Source organism: Lynx rufus, unplaced genomic scaffold (genome assembly GCF_022079265.1).
Source record: "Lynx rufus isolate CCGP_SWC_20201006 ecotype Redwood Valley unplaced genomic scaffold, mLynRuf1.p SCAF_1, whole genome shotgun sequence".
NCBI classification, from domain to species: Eukaryota; Metazoa; Chordata; class Mammalia; order Carnivora; family Felidae; genus Lynx; species Lynx rufus.
The window spans coordinates 131,901,923-131,926,695 of NW_025814823.1; the positions used below are offsets into that span (position 1 = coordinate 131,901,923).

General features: G+C 42.2%; 1 protein-coding gene across 1 annotated transcript in view; it reads left to right on the plus strand.

Moving 5' to 3' along the window:
* Positions 1 to 10,234, plus strand: part of RGS7BP (regulator of G protein signaling 7 binding protein) — a 102,639-nt gene extending 92,405 nt beyond the window's left edge. Inside the window, exon 6 of the mRNA XM_047066750.1 lies at positions 10,143 to 10,234. Coding sequence (XP_046922706.1) covers positions 10,143 to 10,234 — 92 coding nt within the window. The remainder of the gene's footprint in view (positions 1 to 10,142) is intronic.
* The last annotated feature ends 14,539 nt before the right edge of the window (positions 10,235 to 24,773 follow it).

Here is a 24,773-nt window from a genome sequence, read left to right on the forward strand (position 1 = left end):
CTGGTAGTAAAACCCCTGGCATACACGATAAATGTGTGTTCAATCTGTGCCCAACTTTGCAGTCCCAGGGTCTGAAGATCCGTACCTAGGACTTGAAGGAGCACGTTCCCCTACGTGGCCAGAGCAGCCTTAAGTGAAGCAAGCACCAGCTTCGGAGAGACATAACCAGAGGGTGGGGAAAGGGTTTTTAGAGTAAGAAAGAAACTCCTGTGGTTCCCCCTGATCAAAGCCTGGGCGGAGGGAGGACAGGGTGCTGCTTGCCTTTGAGAGGATTTGGCAGCAGAGCTGGAGTCTGCTGGCTCAGGGAGCAGCAGAAGGTGGCAGAAGGTGGAGAGGTTCAAGTGGGAACACCAGATGAAGAGGCCGACAGGTAGCGCGGCCTGAGCTCCACGGCAGGGAGGCGGGGTGTAAGGAAATGAGAGGCAGGGGTGCGGAGCATCAATTAACTCGGAGCCCCCCTGAAGGGCCTAGAATCAGAGGAACGGGCTTGAGCCACAGGGGTAGTGTTGTAGAGGCCTTGCGGTGGTTTCCGGAAGCAGACATTGTGTGTCTAAATGGGGTGTCTGTCAGATCAGATGGGGGCCCCCAAATGCGGGGTGATGATCAGGTGGAAGCCAGTGGCTTGGGAGATGAAGGGATTCACCAGAGGCAGAACAAAGGAGATAGAAGTTTATGGCCTACACCTCAAGGAAGCCGCGGGCTGAACAGCAGAGGAGAGGCTGTCTGCAACCAGGCGGTGGGTGGGGGCTGGTTTTAAAGGGGGAAGACGAGGAGGAATGGAGACATATGGAATGTTCCCTTTTTTGGTAACTGTGCCTGGTGGGAAGTAGCCCATTGGTGGGGTAGGGTCTATGGCTATTTTGAGGTGGCCACCTGATGGATGGGCCTGCGTTCAGCCAGGTGGTCGCTGTGGGCCCTTTCTGCATTCCACCTCACAAACCTGTTTGCCTAAAAGTGGCCTCTACAGACACAGTGTAGTGATGAGAGAGCCCCCCCCCCCCGACAGCATGGAAGATTGTTGCTAGCAATCCGCATGGTAGTTGGGACCAGGGACTTTGGATTAAGGCGATGCTTGGGTTTGAATGCTGGCCCTGCCCACTTACCAACTTTGTGCCCTGGAACAAGCTGTTTAACATCCAGCCATTTCATTTTCCTCAGCCCTGAAAAGGAGATGATAGCATTACTTACTTCAGAGGGTTGTCCTGAGGTTTAAATGAAGCACCGCTTGTGGAACGTCTGCTACGGACCTTTCAGAGAGCAGATGCTGACGGGTGCTTTATTGTTATTGTTATTGTTGTTGTTGGTATTGGTATTCTTTACCAGCTGGCCCACCCAGCCTAGCTCAGGAGAATGCCACATTCTCATCAAATAGAACAGCCCCTGCTACCACGCATTGATCTTGAGCCTGCAGTACAGAACATCGGTCTCTGTGACTTTGGAGTTGGAGCCATGTCTGAAGCTATTCTCAGTTTCTTTATATGTCTGGCAAGTTCCCCCTGTCAGCAGCATGGAGGTCTCTCCCTGTACCTCACAATCAGGAGCCCAGGAGGATGAGTACCAGAGCCCTCAGAAAGAATTTCATGTGTGCCATGTAGCCTCTATTTTAAGTCAAACCATCCAAAATATTTGCTCTACATTTCATGAATTGCATCCAATAGTTTCCGAAATGTGCACTAATGGAAAAACGGAAATTTCATTTTATTTACCTAGGACATTTTTATAATCAAAAAAGTATAAATATTTTGTATAACTTTGTATTACTTTTATAAAAAGAAAAAAGTAGAATTTTAAATATATTTCTCAAATATAATAATAATAAATGATTGGTACTGTGAATAAAACCATGAGTGAAAAGGGCATAGTCCAAATAAATGATATTCAGGATTTAAACTTTAAATCTGTGTGGAGCAGAAAAAGGAAAAAGCTAGGAGATTCAAGGACCTATTCAGGAGGGAATGAAGCAATAGGATTTTGAAATTAAAAAAAAAAATTGAGGTGAAGGCTTAAATTCAGGTAATTTCAGATCTCTTCACTTGGGGGAGAAATGGGACCCTCAGCATGTGATGCCACATCTCTGTTCTTTACATGTTTCATGGGTACTTACAGCATGATGTCACTATGAGCTGAACAGTAGAGAAAGGGGGTTGTGAGTCTGAATCAGAGGGTCTGAGAAACCCTGAAGGAAGGAGAGCAGGTCTCTTGGGTCCCTCTGGGAACATTTTTTTAGCAGATGCATATGGCACCATTTTAATGAACAAATTGGTCAGATTCCTCTGTCTGATTCCATAAACCAAGAAAGACCATAGGGGCTTCCCAGGACCTTCCTGGAATTCTTTTGCACGGATCTGTTAATTATACAGGTCTAGGTTAATACATGCAAGAAACGGTGTGGGGTAAAATGTGGAAAAATGTATCCCAGTTCTTTTCTCGAGGACCTTATTGTCAAAACATCTTTGTAACTGGATGAAAACCATTATAGAAAGCCATCTGTTTTCTTTCTGGCTCTTTCTTTCCTTTCTCCTTTTATTCCATTTACATGTGGGTCTGAAGCAGAGAGAGAAAAGGGAAAAGATACCACTACTGGTTCCCTTTTTTCCAACCTCAAACCCTGACCATGTGAAAATCCTGCCAGGCAGGTGCTGGGGGATTCTACAACGGAGACGCTCAGATGCCCCTGTTCTCCAGGCTCCACCCTAGTTCTCAACTCAGAAACTTCCAAGTTTATTTCAGCATTTAAAGGTTCAAACGTATCTCCCCCCTTTCGTACCACAATCAAAACTTAACTCAACAACAGTTTGTTTTAAATTGATTTTCAGTGGCCAATAAAGGAAGGTGGCCAAGAGCAAGAATTTTAATGGGTAGCGATTATGCCCTCGTTTCAGACAGTGCCTTTTCTTTCCCATCCTTCCCGTTTAAGACTGGAGACAAAGAGATGCACAAAAGAAAAGTGAGCTGTCCTCTTTCTGCCGCGGCTCCACAGCAGGCTTCTGACCACGGTCAGGTCTCCTGGCTCTCAGCCCACTGTTCTTGCCACTGCTTCAGCGCCTCTCCTGTCCTACATTCTGGGTCACTGGCAGTGCTGTAGGGAGCTTCATTAATTATGATAGTCTTGCTGTGTCAAATGGATTACAAATGGAACCACCTGTGGGGAGCCTGCAAGGTTACTGACAAAGGCTAAAAGGAGATTGGAAAGTGAAGGACAAGCATCTTCTAAATGCGTGTTGTAATCAAACAAAACAAGGTGGCAGAAATAAATTAGGCCTGAAAGACAGTTTCACCTTTTCCAGAATTCTGACTTAATGAATGCTGTAGGGTGTGTTTGTATATTCACTCTTGCCTAGAATGTGGTTGTTGAGACCATGCGTGAAAATCCATCAGAAGGGGATCAGTCAGGAATTGAATATGCTCTAGAATGGGTCCCCTCCTGGAGACAGTGCTATTCCAGACTAAATTGGGTCTAGGGACAGTTCCCCCAGACTCATACTCTCAATCCACTCCAACCTGGACCCCCTGTATCCATCCTAGCCATGTCGGCAGAAGTGTTTGATATCTAGCTAAAGAACATTGGCCAGTTATGCCACCTGGTAAGCCTAGAGATGACCTTTTAGGTCCTTTCATCAGGGCTTCATATAAAGACTTTGTGTGCTTCAGTCTAGTGTCTGAATGTTATTCTGGGTAGTTTTACTCCAGCAGCCCCATATCCTTTGTAATCTCTTCAATCTTTCATCCAGGATTCAGTATGACATATGTACTTCCTTCTCTGCTCCAGTTAATTCACACATCAGTTTCTTAATGCATTACTCTATGTTCAGCCCCTACTCACAAACGTTACATGCCTACTCATTGTCTACTAAAAGAAGAACAGACTTCTTTCCCTAACATCTGGTGTCCCCACCATCATTTAACATGTGATGGTATCCTATAATGTGCCAAGTTCTGTGTCAGGTGCTGGGGATATCTCTCCCCCTAGAGGCTCTCTCTCTCAACAGAACAAATTGGATGAGAATTACCTGGGAAGCCTTCCCAAATGACATGCTTCCCTTCATAGAGATTGGGATAATGTTTTGGGGGTAGGGCATGTGAATTCTAAAATCAACTAACACGCAAACACACACACACACACTATTGGAAAGACAAAGAAACTAGTGCTTAGAATACAACAGTGCCATAATAGCTACAGGTCACTACAAAGACATATTGGATTCTCATCTAGCCATATTGGAGTTGTAAGGGGCTGGGGTGTGAGATGGGGGAGAGGGTTGTTGATATCAAGGATTGCTTTTTGGAAAGTGAGTTGAGATTTCTTAGGATGAATCAGTTAGCCAAAGAAAGAGGTGGGGGCACCTGGGTGGCTCAGTCGGTTAAGCGTCTGACTTCAGCTCAGGTCGTGATCTCTCGGTTTGTGAGCTCGAGCCCCGAGGTGGGCTCTGTGCTGACAGCTCAGAGCCTGGAGCCTGCTTCAGATTCTGTGCCTGCCTCTCTCTCTCTGCCCTTCCCCCACTCACATTCTGTCTCTCTCTCCTTCAAAAATAAATAAACATTAAAAAAATTTTTTTAAAGAAAGAGGTGAAAAAAAGAAAAACAAAAAGAGAGATGAAAAAAAAGTCTAGGCAGAAGATTCTAGATATGTGAAGATATATGAGGAGACGTAAGAGCAGGGCATTTTGTTGAGCTACAAGCACTTCATTAGTTGGTAAAGTGGTTAGAAAAGAGACATGAAAGACTAGAGAGGTAGGAGGATCTATATCATTAAGGCCCCTATAAGCTATGTTAAGAGGTTTGGATTTGGGGCACCTTGGTGGCTCACTAGGTTAAGCATCCAACTCTTGATGTCTGCTTGGGTCGTGATCTCACAGTTCATGAGATCGAGCTCTGCAATGGGTTTGGAGCCTGCTTGGGATTCCCCCTCTGCCCCTCCCCACCCCTGCTCTCTTTCTTTCTCTTTCTCTCTCTCTCTCTCAAAAATAAAAGGGGGCGGGGCTGGATTTTATCCTGAAGCCATTGGAGGGGTTCAGTTAGGAGACAGTTGCAGTAATCCAGGTGAGAGATGCTTAAGATCTGACCTAGGGCCGGGGGGTTGGAGAAGAGGATGTGAACAACTGATGGGCTGCACAAGAGAGAAGGCAGAATCAAGGATGAAACCCAGGTTCAGACTTGAAAAGTGAGGTGAATGATGTGTCTATTCACTAAGTCAGAGAGAACAGAGGAGGAACGGTAGAGATAGAGGATGATTGAAGTTTTGGAGATGGAGGAACTCCCAGAACAATGCTCAGTGGTGAACACTAGGCATACAAGTATCATGCTGAGGTGAGACATGTGAGCTGGGAGGCTGGAAATACATATTGAAGTATCATCAGCGTAATGGTAAATGAAGCGAGACCCCCCCACAGAGTGTAGGTATAGAGAAGAGCCTAGAATACCAAAATTTAAGTTTCAAGGGGGAAAGAACTGCAGTTTACAGAGGGGACTGAAAAGAAAACCAGAAGAACATTATGAAATCAGTCAAAGAAAGTTGTAAGCTAAACTTGAAGGAGGATTGGCATTTGCCTAAGAAAGGAGGACTAAGAAATGGTGTGTGTAAGGGCAGAGAGCCAAGAGAAGGTATGGCCATATTTAAGGAATTCTATGTATTTCTGTTTTGTACTATTCCCTCCTTCATACACCCTTCATTCCAGACTAGATTGTTTCTTGGAACAAAATTCAAGTTGCCTTTGACCTCTATGACTTTGTTCACACTGTTTTCTCCATCCAGAAAGCCCATCTCCCCCTTCACCAAATGTGCAAGTTCTCCTCATCTCTTGTGGCCCAGAAAGAACACCAAGACCTCCATGATTTCCCACAATTATCTTCTTCCTTCTCCTCCACCTGGGAGTAAGTCCACCCTTAAGAGCTCTCAAAGCATTGTATTTGTATCTCTCTTATGGCATTCTTCATAAAGCTTCATAGTTACTCAAGCGAACATCCTTGAGACCAAGAACCACCTTTCTATTAGGACCCTCAACACCCAACATGGAGCCTGTACTTAGCAGGCCTTTGATTAATGCAGGGCTTCTCATAGTGTGGCCTCAGGACCAACAACATCGACATGTCTGGGACCTTCTAAGCAATCCAATTTCTCTGGCCTCACCCCACACCTACTGACTCAGAAATGCTAGAGGTGAGGCTGTACTTGAACATGCTCTCAGATGTTGCTAATGCAGCTAAGGTTTGAGAACCCCTGAGTTTGCTGAAGTTCTCCTTTTCTTCTAGAGTAGAAATTTGCAACTACAGTTACATTATGAGCACTTCTCTGGATTCTGAGAACATAGCTTTAAACTTTAAACTGAGCCTGGGTGGCTCGGTCGATTAAGCAACAGAATTCGGCTCAGGTCATGATCTCACGGTTCATGGGTTCGAGCCCCGCCTTGGGCTCTGTGCTGACAGCTCAGAGCCTGGATCCTGCTTCGGATTCTGTGGCTTCCTCTCTGTCTCTCTGCCCCTCCCCTTCTCTCTCTCTCTCTCTCTCTCTCTCTCTCTCTCTCAAAAATAAATGAACGTTAAAAAAAGGGTTAAACTCAAATGCTCAGCTGATTATTTGCAATCTTATTTTTATGTCATTCTGTTTATTAACATATAATCTATATAAGCAATCTTTTATTAGCAAAAGAAATCTGAGCAATAGAGAAGTGGTATCATAGTGCCTTACGTGGCGGCAGTGTCCCTGGCTTTAGTAGTATCCAGGAATTAAGCTCTGAATGACCAAGATTTTAACTTGCTGATGGCTGAATTACCTATTCTCCTTCTCTTTCACTTTCTCTTCTGCTTTCCTCCCTCCCTTTTCCTTTCTCCACTTTTCATTTTCACATCTAAAACTGTCCTTGGTTACAGTTCTTTCAGAGCATATGCACTTTGGAGAAAAGATGCTACAAAAGTCTGAAATGTTCACAATAAAAATCAAAGGTTTCCCAGCAAGGTCAGGTGAATTCTCCCAGAAAGTGAAGCACAAGTGGGGAAACATTCCATTTCCTTCACATTCTTTTGGCAGCCCATAATTTCAGAGACAGGATTTCAATCAATGTGGAAAGACATCTTTCCTTGGAGCTGAATCCACTCCAAACCATTCCAAGCAGACTTGCTGCTGCTGAATTTCAGCATTTACTGCCGGTGTCAGCTTCCCAGGGTGTAGGAAGCTGCTCTGAATTTCTGCCAAGATTGTTTGAGCTTTTGTGTCACCTCAGCCCTAGGTGATGATCAGATAAGCTCTGGGCTAGGCAAAGGTGTCACAAATGCTCAGAAAGATGCCCCAAACGAGCGGTCATCCTTAATAGGCAGCCTGTCCTTTGCTTAACATCTGAGCACTTTCTCATCAATTCTAACACTTCTATTCACCTATGAGTGCTCTGTATGTGCACATGTATATATAGCACTCACAAGTGAATGTATGTGTGCATATCTATCTATCCATAGATAGGCAGAGACAAAAAGAAGGCTGAGTGAGGAGAATTTCAATAGCATAAAAGGTTTTTTTGATTTGCTGTAACGAATGCACAAAAGTCAGTCTTGATATAAATCTCATAATACCTGTGCACAATACCTGTATGCTTTTAATACATAGAAAAGAGAATGTGGGAGGTGCCTGCGTGGCTCAGTCGGTTGAGCGTCCGACTTCGGCTCAGGTCATGATCTCATGGTTCGTGTGTTCAGGCCCCGGGTCAGGCTGTGTGCTGACAGCTCGGAGCCTGGAGCCTGCTTTGGATTCTGTCTCCCTCTCTCCCCGCCCCTCCCCCACTCATGCTCTGTCTCTCTCTGTCCTCAAAAATGAATAAACGTTAAAAAATATTGTTTTTAAAAAAGAGAGAGAACGTGGGAGGAAACATGACACCACAGGATACACATGTACAGTTTTTTCGTAAATACAACATGTAGCAGGCATTTCCTCATGCAGTGGGAACAATACACATCTATCTGCACTGCATTTTATAATATATAAATAAATACCCATTAGGTCACTATGCCAATGTCTTAAATGTTGGGAGAAACGGAAGGATATATGGGCATTCAGGAAATAGATCTTCCAGGTCTTAAATAGAAATAAGATTTTTTTCTTCCCTATAAATGTCTTCATAGTTTTGGTGATCTGTTCAAGGAAATATTAAATTCCTGGTGAACTTGCATTTCAGAAAGCATAGTCAGTATTCAGAGAGATACCAACAGATAAAATTCTTTATTCTTCACAGTCTGCTGTACCTTGCCTTACCCAAATAGGTTGTTTATCGATCATTTGGTGGTTAAAGAAGTAAGAGTCCTAAAGCTGATGGGAAAGTGAGTTATCATTTCTTTTTTTCTAAATAGACCATAATTCATCTCTGAGAGATTCTCCTGAGAAATCAGGCTCACATATAGTATTTGACATTGCTTTCAGTGTCTTAACTATTTGGGGCAAGTTTAACTATAAAAGAGAGATGTCCTATTTTTAGTCTCAAAATGTTGACATCCAGAATATAGAAAATTGCTTTTCACGATGGAAAGGACAAAGAGAGTACTGTTTTTCTCCACATTCACAAAATATGAATCTTAAGAGAGAGTATTAACCTGTGGAGACTGGGAGAGTGCACTGTTTGATGAATTTGATGTGCTCAGCTAGGGTACCTGTTTTCTTCCCTGGCTGTGACTTGCCATTCTGGTTCTATCTAAATGTATAGCATGGTGCACCATTCCAAGGAACACTGTCAACTTGGTGAGCGATGCTAATTTACAAATAAGTATGAACACATGACAGCCTTTGGGGAGGGGGAGGATAAGCCCAGGCACTTGGATGACACAATTTATGTGAGAGGACTGGAAAGCCGACACTTGTTTTTGTTCTGGACAGTTTACTGAGCATCTAGGCTCAGCGATCAGGAAAAGCAACCCTCGTCTACAAACCAGTTTTATTGATGTGGGGCATATTTTTCCCTTACCCATCTCTTCATCTAACTCCTGACTCTGGGCTCCTTCCCAAGGTCCTATATCCCAAGGTAGGATGGAGAAAAGAGAGAGCCCCTTAGCTCTGCTCTGGGAGGGTGGTGCAACTAGTCCTGGAAAAGCTTAGGTACGTAAGAGTTACCAGAGCCAACCAACCATCTTGTGGCCCCTAGCTCCATTCTGATTATGTCCTAGTGCTGCCCACATTGGCAATTTCCAGGTCATCTCCTCATGGTCCTTCTCCAGCCTCTGGGACCAGACTGCCAGTTCCGCTCCAACAGGCTATTTCTACCCACCCTCTCTTTTGGACTGGACTCTTTCTTCAAAACCCAGCTCACTAAACTGAATTTGGTTTACTGGTTTATTTCTTCATCTGCTTGTCATCATGCTAAAAATTTCAACCCAAGACTTATAAATTCAGCAGTTGGCAATCTTCTCAGAATGCCATTGTATACAGAAACCTATAGAAATCGCTAGCCAAAGACTCAACACAGAATAGTTGAGACTTCTTCCTGAGGCAATAAAGTAGGTGAGTACAGGCAACACAGTGGTCCTATGTAAAGGAAAATAGTAAATAAGAGCTGTATTTACTGAGTGCTTCCTCTGTGCTAGGCACTGAGGACCTCACCCAAGCTTAATGTCTTTCATAGATTGTTTCATTTAATCTTCACCTAAGGTAAGTGTTATTAAACCCTATTTTGACTAGGGGAAAACTGAAGCTTAGCAAGCTTCAAGTTAAATGTTCACATAGAGCTAGTAAATAGTAGAGGCAGGTTTAGAAAAGAGGTCAACCTTACTCCAAAGCACGGGCTCTTTCTAAAAAGCTATGCATCTCCCAACTGAAAGAATGTCTTGAGCAGTTTACATTTAATTCTAAGCAGTGGTTCGCAACTGTAGGCTCTGAGCTCCCCACCACCACCAAAAAAAGAACATTTGGCCCTATCGCAGGACATTTTTGGTTTTCACGGCTGGTGGAGCAGTGTTATTGGCATCCAGTGAGTAGGGAGAGGCCAGGGATGCAGCTAAGCATCCTACAGTGCTCACGACAGCCCCAACAACAAAGAATTATCTTGCCTAAAATGTCAACAGTACTGAACAAGAAACCTTGATTCAAAAGATGGTGGATTTTTAAAGCCAATTCATAAAAACCCCAGTTATTGTTTGTAATTCACTCATATGTACATTCTGTCCCATCACAGATGACAGCAGCCTTCTAAATCTAACTCCCTACCCCCTGGTTAGAAGACGGAAGAGAAGGTTCTTTGGGCTGTGTTGTCTTGTCTCAAGCTAGGCAACTCCTCCTGGAAACCCACCAATGCGAAGACCTGAAAATATCACAGAACCTGAGGACCTCCAGACAGCTGAACCACAATTATTGGTTTTTGACTATGTTTTCTATGCTTCCTTATTACTTTTATTCGCCTCCCTCTACCCTTTTAAATGATTTTACATGTGAAAGCAGCTGCTGTCAAGGGGGGTAAAAAAGATTCAAAAAGCAGGCTGTTTTTAAAAGGATTTTTAAAGCTGACATTGTGCATGTCTGCTCCAAACCATACCATGACAGATGCGAGAATTATGGTTTTTAAATTATTTAAAGGTTTTTTTTAAATGTATCATACAGAGAAAAATTATTTCATGTATAATAGTATATCTTTAGCTCTTGCTGATCTCATGTTAACAATTTATCATATATGAAAGTCTTTAAACATAGAAATCTCTCTAAAACTGCAAAACTGTGTTCAAAAATCCAATCTATCAATATTATTAGAGATAATATTATAATCAAACATATACCACCTCACCTATTGCTTTGTCTGTGCTCATTCACATCTAGTCTTCCATTCTGTCGGAATCCAAGAGCTTCTACATAAAAACATCTTAATTTATAATGCAACAAAAACCATATATGGAAAGTATTTAAATTTTGTAAATACACAATTATCCTAATACCTTCGTACAATGCATATGGGCAACTAATTTCCTTTTGATCCAATGGTGTCTTTTTCAGCTTCTTGGAGAATGAAGTAATCCAGTTAGAAAATGGTGTAGTAACATATACAATTACCCTCAAATGTAAAATTGAGTATTATCACATTTTGTTCTAATTGAAATCTGAAGCATGATGTCTGCACAGCAGCATAGTGTTAAATCTTATAGGGCATGCCGGAATTAGCTCAGATCGTAAAAATATTTAACATTTTCTGTTAATAAAATCTTTTTAGTTAAGCTAAGCTTGTCTCATATTAGATGACTATGCAGATATGACTTTTCCGATGTGTACTTGGTGTCTTGTCTTATGCTTAGAATCTTGAAAGCAGGACACATTAAGCAATACTATATTTTAGAAAGGAGGAAGCCACACGCTTCGATTTTCTGCTCACAGTTTTGTTATGATCTTCCTCACTAAACCTGTAACATGGTACAAATTTTGTTATACTGTCCCCTGTTCTTCCTTGGCCCGTTTCCCAAACAGAATTTTCCATGGGTTGAGAGATCAGGCCTTTGGACTTTTTTTCTTGCTTTCCAAAATCTAAATGACCCTAAAGAAGGACAAGAAGCAACCAGTGTCTAGTACAATAAAAGGATGGGCTAGATGCCTATAAGTGGTTTATTCAAGATGCATTTTTAATCCCAACCCTATACTTTCTCAGTACTTAAGTGCACAGGCATTTATAGGTCCACCAATATTTTGACCTAACAACTAAATTTATTAAAGCTGTTAGCTTTACTGAAGATGAAGATAGGTATATATGAAATAGTGGACTAATTATTGTATTAGGTTGAACCATATGAAATTGCTGGCATTGGACTGTTTTGACCTATAAAAATAGCAATTTCATATGGTTCAACCAAATATCTGATGTTGTGAAAATTATACTTGGAATTGTCTTCTAGCATTTGTGATTGAAAGCGAACAGATTAAAGGGTTGGAAGAGATCTCAAAAGGCTACACAGGTGTCTCTTTAGATCATACCAGCTCACTTGGGGCCTTAATCTTGGAATCCAGAGTTGTGTTCCAATGACCTGGTAATGAATGCACGGTTGTAAGTATGCCTGACTCCATATAAAGAGGTATCTCTGAAACTTATATGAGAAAACCACAACTTTCTAAATCAAATATTTGTAAAACAGTTATTGGAATATGCTACTTAAAGACCCTTAGAATGAATACCCCCTTGGAAAGCAGGGAACTACTCCCAGATTTATCTGGTCTGTAAAGCCTGATTTCATAAATCAGGTTTGACTAAAGCTTAATATTGTTTTTGAATATGGTTCATTTCCATCCCCTGTGGTTAATTCACTTAAGGTCCATTGTTTTAGAAATTATAAAACAGCCCAACTGGGCATGCTCTCAGCTCCCGTCTCAGCCCTCGCCCACCTTTCCACTATATTGAACCCTTTGCTTCAATCTAGTTCCTACTAATTCATGCAAAGTTATCAACTGATAAACCTACCTTGGTGTTCAGCACGTTCCTCTAAATGCTTGACCTAAATCACTTCTGCTTGGTTAATTTGTGCTCACTCTCGCCTTAGTCTCGGTATGAAAGGAACACTTACCTTCCATGCCATTGTCCTTTGTACAACTGAAGACTGTTAATAAATTCAGGTCTCACCTCCAGGTCTGGGAGGGCTATAGTAGCTATTCATGGAGATGGGAATTTGTCTAATTCCCTAGGTAGGCTTCCCATATCTAAGGTAAATAAATTCAGCCACCTTATCTTTTATTCATAGTGCCTGTTTCCCAGACTTTGATTGGTTTTATAGTTCCTGTGGACACACTCCAAGATTTATAGATCTTCTTTCACTAGCAGGTCCTAAAATTAAATGTAGTGCTCCAAGTCCTGATGACCTACCCTGGCTCATAGTGGCAATAGACAGCTCACCATCTCCCATTAGATATGCCAATGTGTCTCTTTAGGAGCTGACCCCACTCTCCTCTCACCTACCAAAGGACTTTCTCAGGTGTAGTCCATGAGATAGAGGTCTACTGTCTCGGCTTCTGCTAGTAATTCGCTTTCAGATTAGCAATAACACTGAGCTGAACTCTAGGGGTAAGGAGAGAACACTGAACCCATTCTGTTGCATGGGTACTCACATGCTGAAAACAGAAAAGGATGTCAACTTTTTCTGGCACACCCTCACCCATTTTACCACCATAATTTCAATATCCTGTGTTGATTCATTGTTGTTGCTGTTTTTGTTGTGTGTGTGTGTGTGTGTGTGTGTGTTCAGATTACAGAGGCAATATATATTCTTTATGGGCAATCTGAAACATACCACCGAGTATAAAGAAAATAAAAATCACCTGAATCCCACCATAATCATATTGTTTAAAACCACATTTCCAGGCTTTAAATCGTCAGTGGCTAGGTTCAAAGGCACTTGTGGATAAGATAGGTGAACAAATGCCCACAAGGCCAAGGTATCATTTTAAAATATCTGTCCGCTGATGTTTTGCATGCTTCTAGAAACAGATTGACTGCAAACTTCTGGTTGTGCCACTGTTGAAGGGTACAAAGAAGACTTTAGAAGTAGCACAGCCCGGATGCCTCGTCTAATGAAAGCTTTTAGGGAAATTCTAAAATCCTGCCGGATCATTTTGTTCCTGGGTGCTCTTCTAACAGTTGGATGCTTACTGTATGGCAATACTGCCACCTACTGAATTCTGAGCTTTAGGGTAAGAGGGGAAAACAAATGTGCAGAATATAAAAGCATCTCATTCATTTTAGACAGCAAACAATGGACCAGGTTAACAATATTCCATATGGAATTCAGATTCTGGAAGTCTCAGAGCTGAAAGGATTAAGGATATCATCCAGACTAACTTCCCACGCCACCTACATGCACCTAAAAATTGCCTATCATTTCTTTGTGTTCTCGAACGTCACCAAATGCAAAATGCTCAGGTTTCAGGTAACGGTAGATAGGATGAGAAAAAGCAGTGATGCTATTGGCCCATGATAAATCATTATAATGAAATATAAAGATCAGAAATAAACCCAAGAACAAAGAATAGTTGAGTGCATTATAAAGAGATGACCTTTCAAATCTGTGAGAAAAGGTGGGATTACTAAATAATTTGGGATGACTGGTTGGCCATTTTGGGGGGAAAATCCTAGATCTATACCTCATAACTTCCATCAAAATAAATTCTAGGTGAAGTAAAGATTTACATGTTAAAGCACATTAACATATACAAGGAGTATGGCAATATTGATAAATATTTCTGTAATTTTACTATGGAGAAAAGCCTTTCTAAGCATGACACCAAAGGAAGAAACCAAAAAGAAAAAGATAGATGGATTTGACCAATTAAAAATGCAGAACTGCTATACAGTAAAAAATAAACCAAATTAAGAGAAAACAAAATTTGAAATATATGCAACAAAGAGTATAGATCTCTAATGTATATCAAGAGCTTAAACCCCATTACTGATGGGAGGTTTCTATGATCTACAACCTTCCCAACAGAATGTTCCTATTTCATTCTTTCCTCACTGCACTTTTTAAATTATTGCTTGTTTGTCTGTTTATTTCCACTAAACTGGAAGTTCAAGAAAGCAGCCACTGTGTCTGTTTTGCTTCCTGTTATATCCTCAATACTTAACACAGTGCTAGACACAAAGCAACTACTGAAAACATATTTATTGTGTGAGTGAATAATGAATGCATGAATAGATAACATTTTATGATCAAAAAGAATCAAACTTTCCAGTAGAAAATTGAGCCAAGGACACAAACTGGCAATGTACCATAAACTAAAGTAATGAACTAATAATAAATATGAACATATTTAAATACACTAGTAATCAAAAATGCAAATATTACAATACACTCCTTTTTTTATGTATCAGAAAGACAAAAGATATAAAGAATTATAGTTCCTAGGGTCAGTAAGGAAGTATGGAAGCAGACATTCTCTTACAGAGTAAACAAGAGTGTAAACTGATCCGATCTTTCTGGAAAATATTGTGGCAACATATTTTTTGTGTACGTCAAATACTTCCACTTTAGGGAGTTCTCCTTCAAAAAAGGTTAAGAAAAAATGAACTCAAGATACATTCATTCATTATTCAAAAAAATACATGCAACAAAGGATGCTTATAGGAGCATGGAAAAAATTGGAGGAATGAAAAAAATATAAATAAGCCCATAATACAGGGTTGGTTAAATATGGTATATCCTTTCAAGGGAATACTACTGTGCACCAATTAAGAATAAGCACTAGATGTATATTTACTGAAATAAACAGCTATATTGTTAAATGAAAAGAGAAAGATATAGAAGAATACAGTGTGTTCCCATTTTAAGAGTATACATACACATGTGTGCATTACAGTGTCTGAAAGGATGTTTGCTAAAAGGTTAACAGCATCTATCTCTGGGAGGTGAGATTTGGAGCAATTATATTTTCTTTTTGCATATCGGTAATTTCTGATTTTTCCACAATGAGCATGTAGTATCTGTATAATTTTTTCAGGGAATAAACAACAATGTTCACAATATATATTAAATGAAAAACACATGTTATAAAACAGTATGTATAGTATGACACAATATTTGTAAAAAAGAAAATTATATATAAAAATATCTATGTATGTATATATATGCATAAGAAGCTAGAAAGACATACACTAAAATGTTAATAGTAGTTATTTATGGGTAGTGGGATTATGGGTGATTATTTTTTCTTTTTGCTTTTCTGTGTTTTCTAATTTTTCTACAATGAATATGTATTCCTTGTGTAATAAAAACTAATAATAAAAGTTTTAAAAAAAATGAAAAGTGAGAATTTGTGACTCATCACTTCCTCTCACCCTCCCTGCCACCCCCTGGACTTACTCCCTGTCAACAAAGTGTGGGCAGTGGGGTTATGGAAAGGAAACACCAGGACACCATAACTTTGGAAGATAAAATAGAGAGCCAGACAAAGATGGATGGGAAGGAAAGAGAGAGGGTGGAAGGGAGGGAGGGATGGAGGAAGGAAGGAAAGAAAGATTTAAGTGAAAGTGAAGTCAATAGAGGAAGGATTAAAGCAGGCTTTGGAAATATTTTCCCTGACAATAGCAGTAAGTCTCTTTAACTCTGTTTTCCTGATAACTATGACCCCCTCCCAAAAAAAAAATCAGTTAAATAGGTTTATTTTCTTAAATGTTTTTAATGTTTATTTATTTTTGAGAGAGACAGAGACAGAGACAGAGTGTGAGCGGGGTTGGAGCAGAGAGAGCAGGAGACACAGAACCCAAAGCAGGCTCCAGGCTTCAAGCTGTCAGCACAGAGCCTGACGCGGGGCTCGAACCCATGAGCTGTGAGATCATGACCTGAGCCAAAATCAGACATTTAACTGGCTGAGCCACCCAGGCACCCCATATAGGTGTATTTTCCAATAAAAGGAATCATATACGTGTCTGGAGAGACATCTAGGAATTCAGTTCTCCCAGGAGTGTATCCCAAGAAGTTTTTCAAGAGGCAAGCTTTTGAGGTCCAGCTGGTTATCACGGGCTGTGCAAGTACAGCCTGGAACTACACAGGCTATCGTCTGATTCTCCGATGGGCGCAACCAATGCGCAACAGTGGCTAGCAGTTCCGATATCCATTCTCTCCTTTTTCCCTCTAGAAACAGAGACCCCACATTTCAGCAAGACACTGGCCACCTAAATTTAAGACCCCGTTTACTATGGTTTGGGATGTGGCTACGTAACTGGGTGTTTAAAAAAAAAATCAAGTGCATACTGCCCTTAGCAACCAACATTCACAGCAGCTGAGAGATGGATGCTGTGGCTCAGTAACGCACGCCTCGGCAGGTACCACAGCGCCTCCTACAGTTCATGCCTGGCACTGCCCAGATCCCCTTGCTTCTCACACGGACCTACTCCACCCAGCTATAGCTTCTTCTGGATTCTGTTATTACCGCTTACTATACAAAAAGAGGGACAGTGGGACAAACCACAGCTTTCACTTAATCCATGCTAAATTCCCCCATCTTAGGCACTTCTGAGCTTCCTGGTAAAATGACGCAGACCCTTACCCCCAAGTGATCTGAGACCCTGGTTACCCTGCCCTTAGTACACTTTAGTTGCTATACTTGCCCATTTACAGTTAAACCTGGGCGTACCAGAGGTGACCCAGTGGTCATGTGAGTGCCAAACATACTCCTCTGTATGAACATACCCCTCATACTGCAGTAACTCTCCCTGCTCATGACGATCAGAGCCGATAACCTTTGTCAGTATGGTAACTCTTACTCACCTGCTAGTTTTCTGCCTGTGGGACCCTAAGTTGACCACTTAGCAGTGGTAGCTTAAAGCTTAGTGGGATTCTTATTTTCTTCACTCTATGACCTAGGACCTCTAGAGACACAGATTCTAGACCCCCAAAGAGAAAGCACAAAGTCCTCAGTGGATTCCTGAAGTCACTCCTACTCTCACCCCTTTATTTTTGGACTCATGAATTTAGAACCATCTAATGACCACTGGTTGGTGTAAGGAGTATAATGCATCCCATAGGTTGCATCACCCCAATAATACAAGGCATCCTCTCCTTAAAGAGGCCAGGCCACCACTCCAGTGCGATGGCAGCTTCTGCTTGGTGGATCCCACAGTCGTGTTTTCACTGATGTACCTGCTTTGCTAAGAAGTGGGGCCCTTGGTCTTAGGCAATGTTATGTAAGATCCTGCATTGGTAGGTCAGACACTTTGTCAGTCAGTGGATATTGTTGCTGGCTGAAGCCCTGCAGACAACATTGGCAAACTACTATCCAGAAAGCAGGTAAATCCCAGTCAGGATGGATGTAGTCTCAATTTGTCTCCAGCTGGCAGTCTGTTCTCCAGAAGGAATGGTATTAGATCGAGGGCACAGTGTCAATCTCTGTTACCAAGAGGCTGGACATTGAACGGAAGCTGTAAATAAATTTTGCTGAAAAAAGCTTGTATTGGTTTCTTATTGCTGCCCCTATAACAAACTGCCACAAACTTCGTGGCTTAAAATAACCCACATTTATCATTCATATTTCTGGAGGTCAAAAATCAGTTTTACCGGCTTAAAGTCATGAGGTCAACAAATCTGTGTTCCTTCTGGAGCCTGTAGGGGAGGATCTATCTCCTTTTCTTTCCCAGCTTCTGGAGGCTTCCTGCATTCCTTGGCTTGTGGCTCCTTTTTCTATCTTCCAATCAGCAAAAATGTAGCATAGCCTCAATTCAGTGTGTATGTGACTCCTTTTTTCATCTTCAGGTATCCTTCCTATTCTGACTCTTCTGCCTCATCTTAGAGGGAAACGTGCTGGTTTGTTGGGCTTGCCCACATAATCCAGGATAATTGTCCCATTTGAAGATCCTTAATGCAATCAGAGCTGCAAATTCCTTTTTGCCAAGTAACACATTTATAGGTTCCAGGGATTAGGAAGTGAACATCTCTGGGGGACTAGTATTCTGTCTGCTGCAAGGCCAGTGCTGTTGGACCCATTTATAGTTTCCATCTCTACCGAGAGCTGCTTTTTGAATGGTCTATCTTTCTCTGCTGCAGATAGCACGGCCTTGCTCTTGAACTCCAAGGGTCTGTGCTATGACTCTTTTATTGGAGCTTGCCAGAGTGTCCACAGCATCCTTTTATACCCAGATTCCTCTAGTACCGTGGCCTCTGCCAGACGATATGGCACAAATGACAGGGCTACTGATGGTAAAGCCTAAACATGCTGAAGACCCCCTTCTTGCTCTGGGACCAAATTAAAACTAGAGCTCTACCTCACATGTGAGATACGCTGCCTTCCAAACCTATGGAGGCTGCTCAAGCCTCAAGTTTCTAGCTTCATGGTTGGAAATGCGAGGGACAAAAACTTGTTTTTGTTTTGGAGATGCCCCAGCACCTCTCAGATCCCTTGACTCCTAAAAGCTTCACTGATGTAGCAGACCCCTTAATTTCTGTAAGATTTATCTCCCATTCTCTGGAGTTTGTGTGTCTTGCTTACCAAGGCATTCAGAGGACTCGCCATTTCACACTTGCTGTGTCCAGAGAACATCATGCCATCGACTTGGTGTGCAAATGTGAGGTTCTCTAAAGAGAATATTCCGATCAACAGGATCGGACTGTTGTGAGCCTTGGTGAGGTCATCTAGGGATACACAAGTCTGGTTCCCAAAGATCATCTGAGAACACAGGCTGATGCTCAACCCTCGGTTCCAAACCACGAATGATGAAAACAAATATTATGCAGTGAGGACATAGGATGCTACAGGCATGTGAGATCCACTAGAGGTGGAGAGGACTGGTTCCAAAAGGTCATCTGAGAACATGGAGTTGGGTTATACTCACATACACAGCTGCTAAGTAATAATATTATACAATGAGTACACAGAGCTCCATTTTCTGTGTTCTCATTGTTAGATAAAAGCCCATAACAATTTGGCATAATTTCTAATAGTGTGTATGCATTTGCTGGTTGATAAAACTCAGCCAGGGCTTTTAGGGACTTCATCTCCACCTGCTCCCGGTAAAACCTCTGCTGGGAATACTTAAGGATAGTTCATTTGTTGCAGGGAAGATAAAAGTAGCAACTCTTTTGGGGGACCCAGAGCATCTCAAGATTCTTGATTCTCTTCAAAATTCTTACCTGGATCCTCTTCAGATTTCATATAACTTTTTCTGTCTATAAAGTGCAGTCAATAGAGATCTTTGGAACTCGGTTAAAGTCTCATGATTATTCTTGAAACCATATAATCTGTTCTAGTAAAGATACCACGTTCGGCACAACAGCTATTACTGGGGCTTCTTGGATAAGCTTGCAGCAGTTGTGTTTGAAAGGGCAGACCTACGCCGGCCGACTCCATCTTGTTCTGTGTCCTCCACCTTGAGTGACTATGTCCCCGACATGCCCCCTTTCCGGGAAAATCGAAGAAACCTCAGACCACGGCTCCTCCCCTTGAGTAACCTCCTGCTCACCCGTTCACACTTCCCGATGAAAACACGCCTGGCTACCTGTGTAACAGGACTCCGACCCTTCCCCAGCCAATTGGCCGAGGCCACGACCCTTCCCCAGCCAGTCGGCTGAGGCCACAGCCATTACCTCACCAATTGGCCCTAGACCCCTATAAAAGCTTTGTGCTTTTGAAACTCGCTCTCTCCCCGGTATCTCACCCGGTGCAGGTAGGGGATTGAGCTCGAGCTAGCTCGAATAAAGGCTCTTTTGCTTTTGCATCGGACTCGGCTCCCTGGTGGTCTTTGGGGATCACGAATTCTGGGCATAACAGTGTTCATCTGCCATGACCCATCCAGTGTTTGAAGAAGCTGAAGTGATGATTAAAATGGGGGGTGTGATAAGAACTACCACTGCTGGGGCGCCTGGGTGGCTCAGTCAGTTAAGCGTCCGACTTCAGCTCAGGTCACGATCTCACGGTCCGTGAGTTCGAGCCCCGCATAGGGCTCTGGGTTGATGGCTCTGGGCTGATGGCTCGGAGCCTGGAGCCTGCTTCCGATTCTGTGTCTCCCTCTCTCTCTGCCCCTCCCCCCGTTCATGCTCTGTCTCTCTCTGTTTCAAAAATAAATAAACGTTTAAAAAAAATTTTTTTTAAAAAGAACCACCACTGCTGAATCTTTTCCATCACCTTGGATTTGTGATAATGCTGTTTTGTTTTGTTTTGTTTTGTTTTGACTAATTGTCTTGGTGAGGATGGAAAAAGTTTTCAGGAACTTGCACTTAGTGTTTCCTATTTACAATAGCTTTTCCTCTGTATCAAGAAATTGGGTGTAATGGTATTGGCCAACTATTAAGTATGTCCATAATATTATATGTTGGGAAATTAGAGAAAAGGTTGCCGGATGGGTCCATGGGCACAGCCGACCCACGGTGAGGCAGAGAGGGATCATGACTCTGTTTATGACCTTACCTCCATTGGTTTTCCCCCTGACAGATGTCAGATCCCTGGGAAGCAACGTCAGCTCAGGACCTATGTCTGAAGGCCTTGAAAGATCTAAATGTTTCCTCTTCCCATTGTTTGGTTACCTGGGTGATGGCTACAGGACCCTTTGGGGAAGGCCTGGAGGCATCACTACTGTACAAACCTGGCAAGTTTCACAGGATCTGTCTTAATATCGATGCAGCTTCTCATTTGGTAGACAGGTTTGAGTTTAGCTGTCTCAGCTGTGAAAACTGAGCAAGAGATGGTCACTTTCCTTTGGGGAAGGGATGTCAGTCTTCTGCTCATCTATCCTTGATCTCCTCAAATTATACATATATTAAATAATACCCTGCTCACTTGTCTTACCCCTAGGAATACCATGATCACCATTATCAGCCATCTCTAAAGATCCCTGCAGGTCAGCCTCTCCTGGGCCATTCAGATCTTGCTGCCCATGACAGCAATTATTCCCACCTTGCTTCTCATGGTTATGTGGTCTCACCTAGCCTTTTCCAATCCAGGATTCTATCATCCCCATTGCTACTAGAAGCCCTGTTCAATAACAGCATCTAACTATCAGCCAGGCCTACAAAGGATGGACACCACTGAGCTCCTTATTGATGCTGCTATTCCCCTAATTAGCCCATTCCTTACTGCCTTGGAAAATAAAGTGTCCCTGGGTCCTCCCAAAGAACAGAGTCAGCTGCTGAATTTTCCAGGCTCATAGGGGATCTATCTCAGCAAACTCCTTCCTCTATACTGTGCCGTGAGAGTTTTGCTATCTCAACTTTATTTAATGAGGCTCATCATTTTTTCAAGCTTCCAAGTGCCTTAACAGCAGCACATTTAAGCCACCTTCCAGAGCCCTTACCAAAGTGTTAAATCCTATCTCATGAAAGAGGGTCTTTGTATTCATCCTTTGTATTCTGTCACGCCTGATCCAGCACCCTCTAGACCCACTCCTGGGCATGCTTTACTGGTTTCTCCTGGTACCTGTGAGTCAGCACCTTTGATGTGTAATCCATCACCTCCCTTCCTAAACCCAGCACTTGCCTACTGTACATCTCATCCTCATTATTGATTTTTCAGCCAGAAAAGGAAATGAAGGCAGATCTTGAGGAAAACTAGCATTGTCTCCTAAAGCCCGTGTCTCATTTGAAGGGTCTGCATTGTCTTAAAAGAAGAAGAAGAAGAAGAAGAAGAAGAAGAAGAAGAAGAGGAGGGAGGAGGAAGAGGAAGAGGAAGAGGAGGAAGAGGAGGATGGGGAGGAAGGGGAAGAAGAAGAACAAGGACTCTATCTTCCACAAGGTAGAGTGGGCCGTGTCTTCAGGCCCAGAGGCCTCAGGACAATCTGGGGATTTAAGATGCTCACCTGAAAATATTCGGGAGTTCCCTTTCCAGATCTCCATCTCTATCAGGACCTTAACTCTGATATTGAGAATTCAGCCTGCTCTGAAATTCTGCCACTCTTACAATTAAGTCTAGGGTCTGGTTCTCAGGGATGTCTGTCCTCCAGCTACAGGAGATAAATTCTTCCCAAAAGGCCCACTCACTCTCATACTTTGCTTAAAATTGCAAAGTATTTTGCAAAAATAGCCTGTCATTTTCTCTCATCAATAACTACTCAATTCCACAGCCCCCTAACTGCTAGTTCTCCCATGCAGAGATGTCAGATGTGAGCCAGTACATCCCCTCCTACCTACATCCCCTCCAAAATCACTAGAGGTGAATGTTGTAGCAATGGCACTGCTCAGTGCCAGGGCTCAGTGATCCACTTCTCGTCAGGGCTGGAGACCTCACTGCCCTCTGTCTGTTGAGTACTACTACCCTTAGAGTCAACTACCTAAGACCACTTTAGTACCCAGTGTCTTAGGATATGTTTCACAGAAGCAGATTCTAAGATAAGGATTTGTGTGCGTTTGTTTTTGTTTTCGTTTGTTTGTTTGTTTGCTTTGAAGGAATGCTCTTTGACAAAAATCTGTGAGGAAAGAAGGAAGCAGGATAGGAAAGAGGAAAGAGCTGAGCAAAGATGTCTCAGGTAAAATCTAAGCCATCAGGAGCAGGGGACAAAGGGTCTGCAGCATGAACTGTATTGCCTAATATGTCAAACACACGGTATCTTTTCACTCAACAAAACAATCATATCTCTACCCTGGGCTTTCCTCAGAATATTTCACTCACTAACTGGCAACTACCATCCTTCCACCAACAGTGAGGTTTACACTGCCTAAAAGAATTCACTACATTTTCTTCGAAGTTCTTTAAGCTGTCTCCTCACCAGTACACAACGGGAGAAAATAATTCGAAAGTGATCAATTAATATCGATGTCAAAAAATACCATTATGGAGTTAGAATTTTACAGGGCTTGGGTCTCAGCTGTTACTTTTGACTCTGCCAAAGAAACTTCTGTATGAAGAAACTCTTCCACAAAACTTCACAAGGTTAAAGTCTCCATTATATTACTCAATTGAGGAAACTATAGCATGGAAGAGAGGGCCCTGCGTTTTATATGGGTTTTCATTCCAGTTCTTGCATGACTACAGAAGCATACTTACTCCTCATTCTATGTGATCCTGGGTTACTCAGTTACCCTGTCTGTACGGGGGAATACTATGCCTAAGGAAAAGCCATGACAACCATCTATTGCTCTAGGTATCTAAGAGGAAAGAGACAAAAAACAAACTTCACCACATCGTGCAGGAAAACTTTGCCATGTTGAATTTGTTCCAATCCAATTCCATTTTTGAAAATCCCCTTGAGTCTCCTAAACTTTACCTTCTAAAACAGTACATTTTCTATCTCTGAAGGTTTCATTTGGTCCCTTATTCATATCAGAACTCATCATCCATACGTAGAAACCCCAAGTGAGGGTAGAGTGGGGCCAGTATTCATGTGGCCCCGAATGTTCAGAACCCCAGCTGTGGCACCTGATCCAGGCCTGCTCTTCCCATGTCCTTCAGCAGCCCACTGTACTTAAAGCTTTTCTGCTTTCCCTCCCTCAAATAAGTGGTCACTTCTGTGTTTTATTACCTCACAGATTTGAAATGGATTTCTATATACCCATGAGTTTCTAGAACACTGGTACAATTACATACTTCAAATTCTGATCAAATAGAAATTTTACTTTTGCTATGTATTGCTATGGTGAGTCTGGCACTGAGCTGAGAAGGTTATATGACTTATTATAGAGCAGGGAACCACCTTCAAATCCAAGTTAAAAGGCTTAGAAAATATCAAAGGTGAGCCAAAGAAAGAATGTATGCTTACTGAATATACAGTAGCTTTGCTTCATAGATATATGACAGTGTAGTTATGGAAGTGAACAGTTCTACGAAAAAGTGGCATAATGATAATAAAGGGCAACCAGGTGAATTGTTCAAAACCTACCCTGCCAAAAGGGTCTAATGCTACAACCTGTGGTGTGCTCCTTATACATTTACCCTAAAATGAAGCCACTGGTCAACAATTACCACCCACAGTCAACTTTAACTACTCATTCTAACCACAAACAGAGAAACAAGGTTCACTGGACATGGAGAATAGTCTATAACTTGAAAGGGAAGGACTGTCGTCAAACAAACAAATCAAAAACACTGACAATGGAGAAAACACAGATAGTTCTTTTTTTAAATATAATTGTTAAGTTAGCTAACATACAGTATATACAGTGCACTCTTGGCTTCGGGAGTAGATTCCCATGATTCATTGCTTACATACAACACCCAGTACTCATCCCAACAAGAGCCCTCCTCAATGCCCATCACCCATTTTCCCCTCTCCCCCGGACCCCCATCAACCCTCAGTTTGTTCTCTGTATTTAAGAGTCTCTTATGGTTTGCCTCCCTCTCTGTTTGACACTATTTTTTCCCCTTCCCTTTCCCCATGGTCTTCTGTTAAGTTTCTCAAGTTCCACATATGAGTAGAAACATATGATATCTG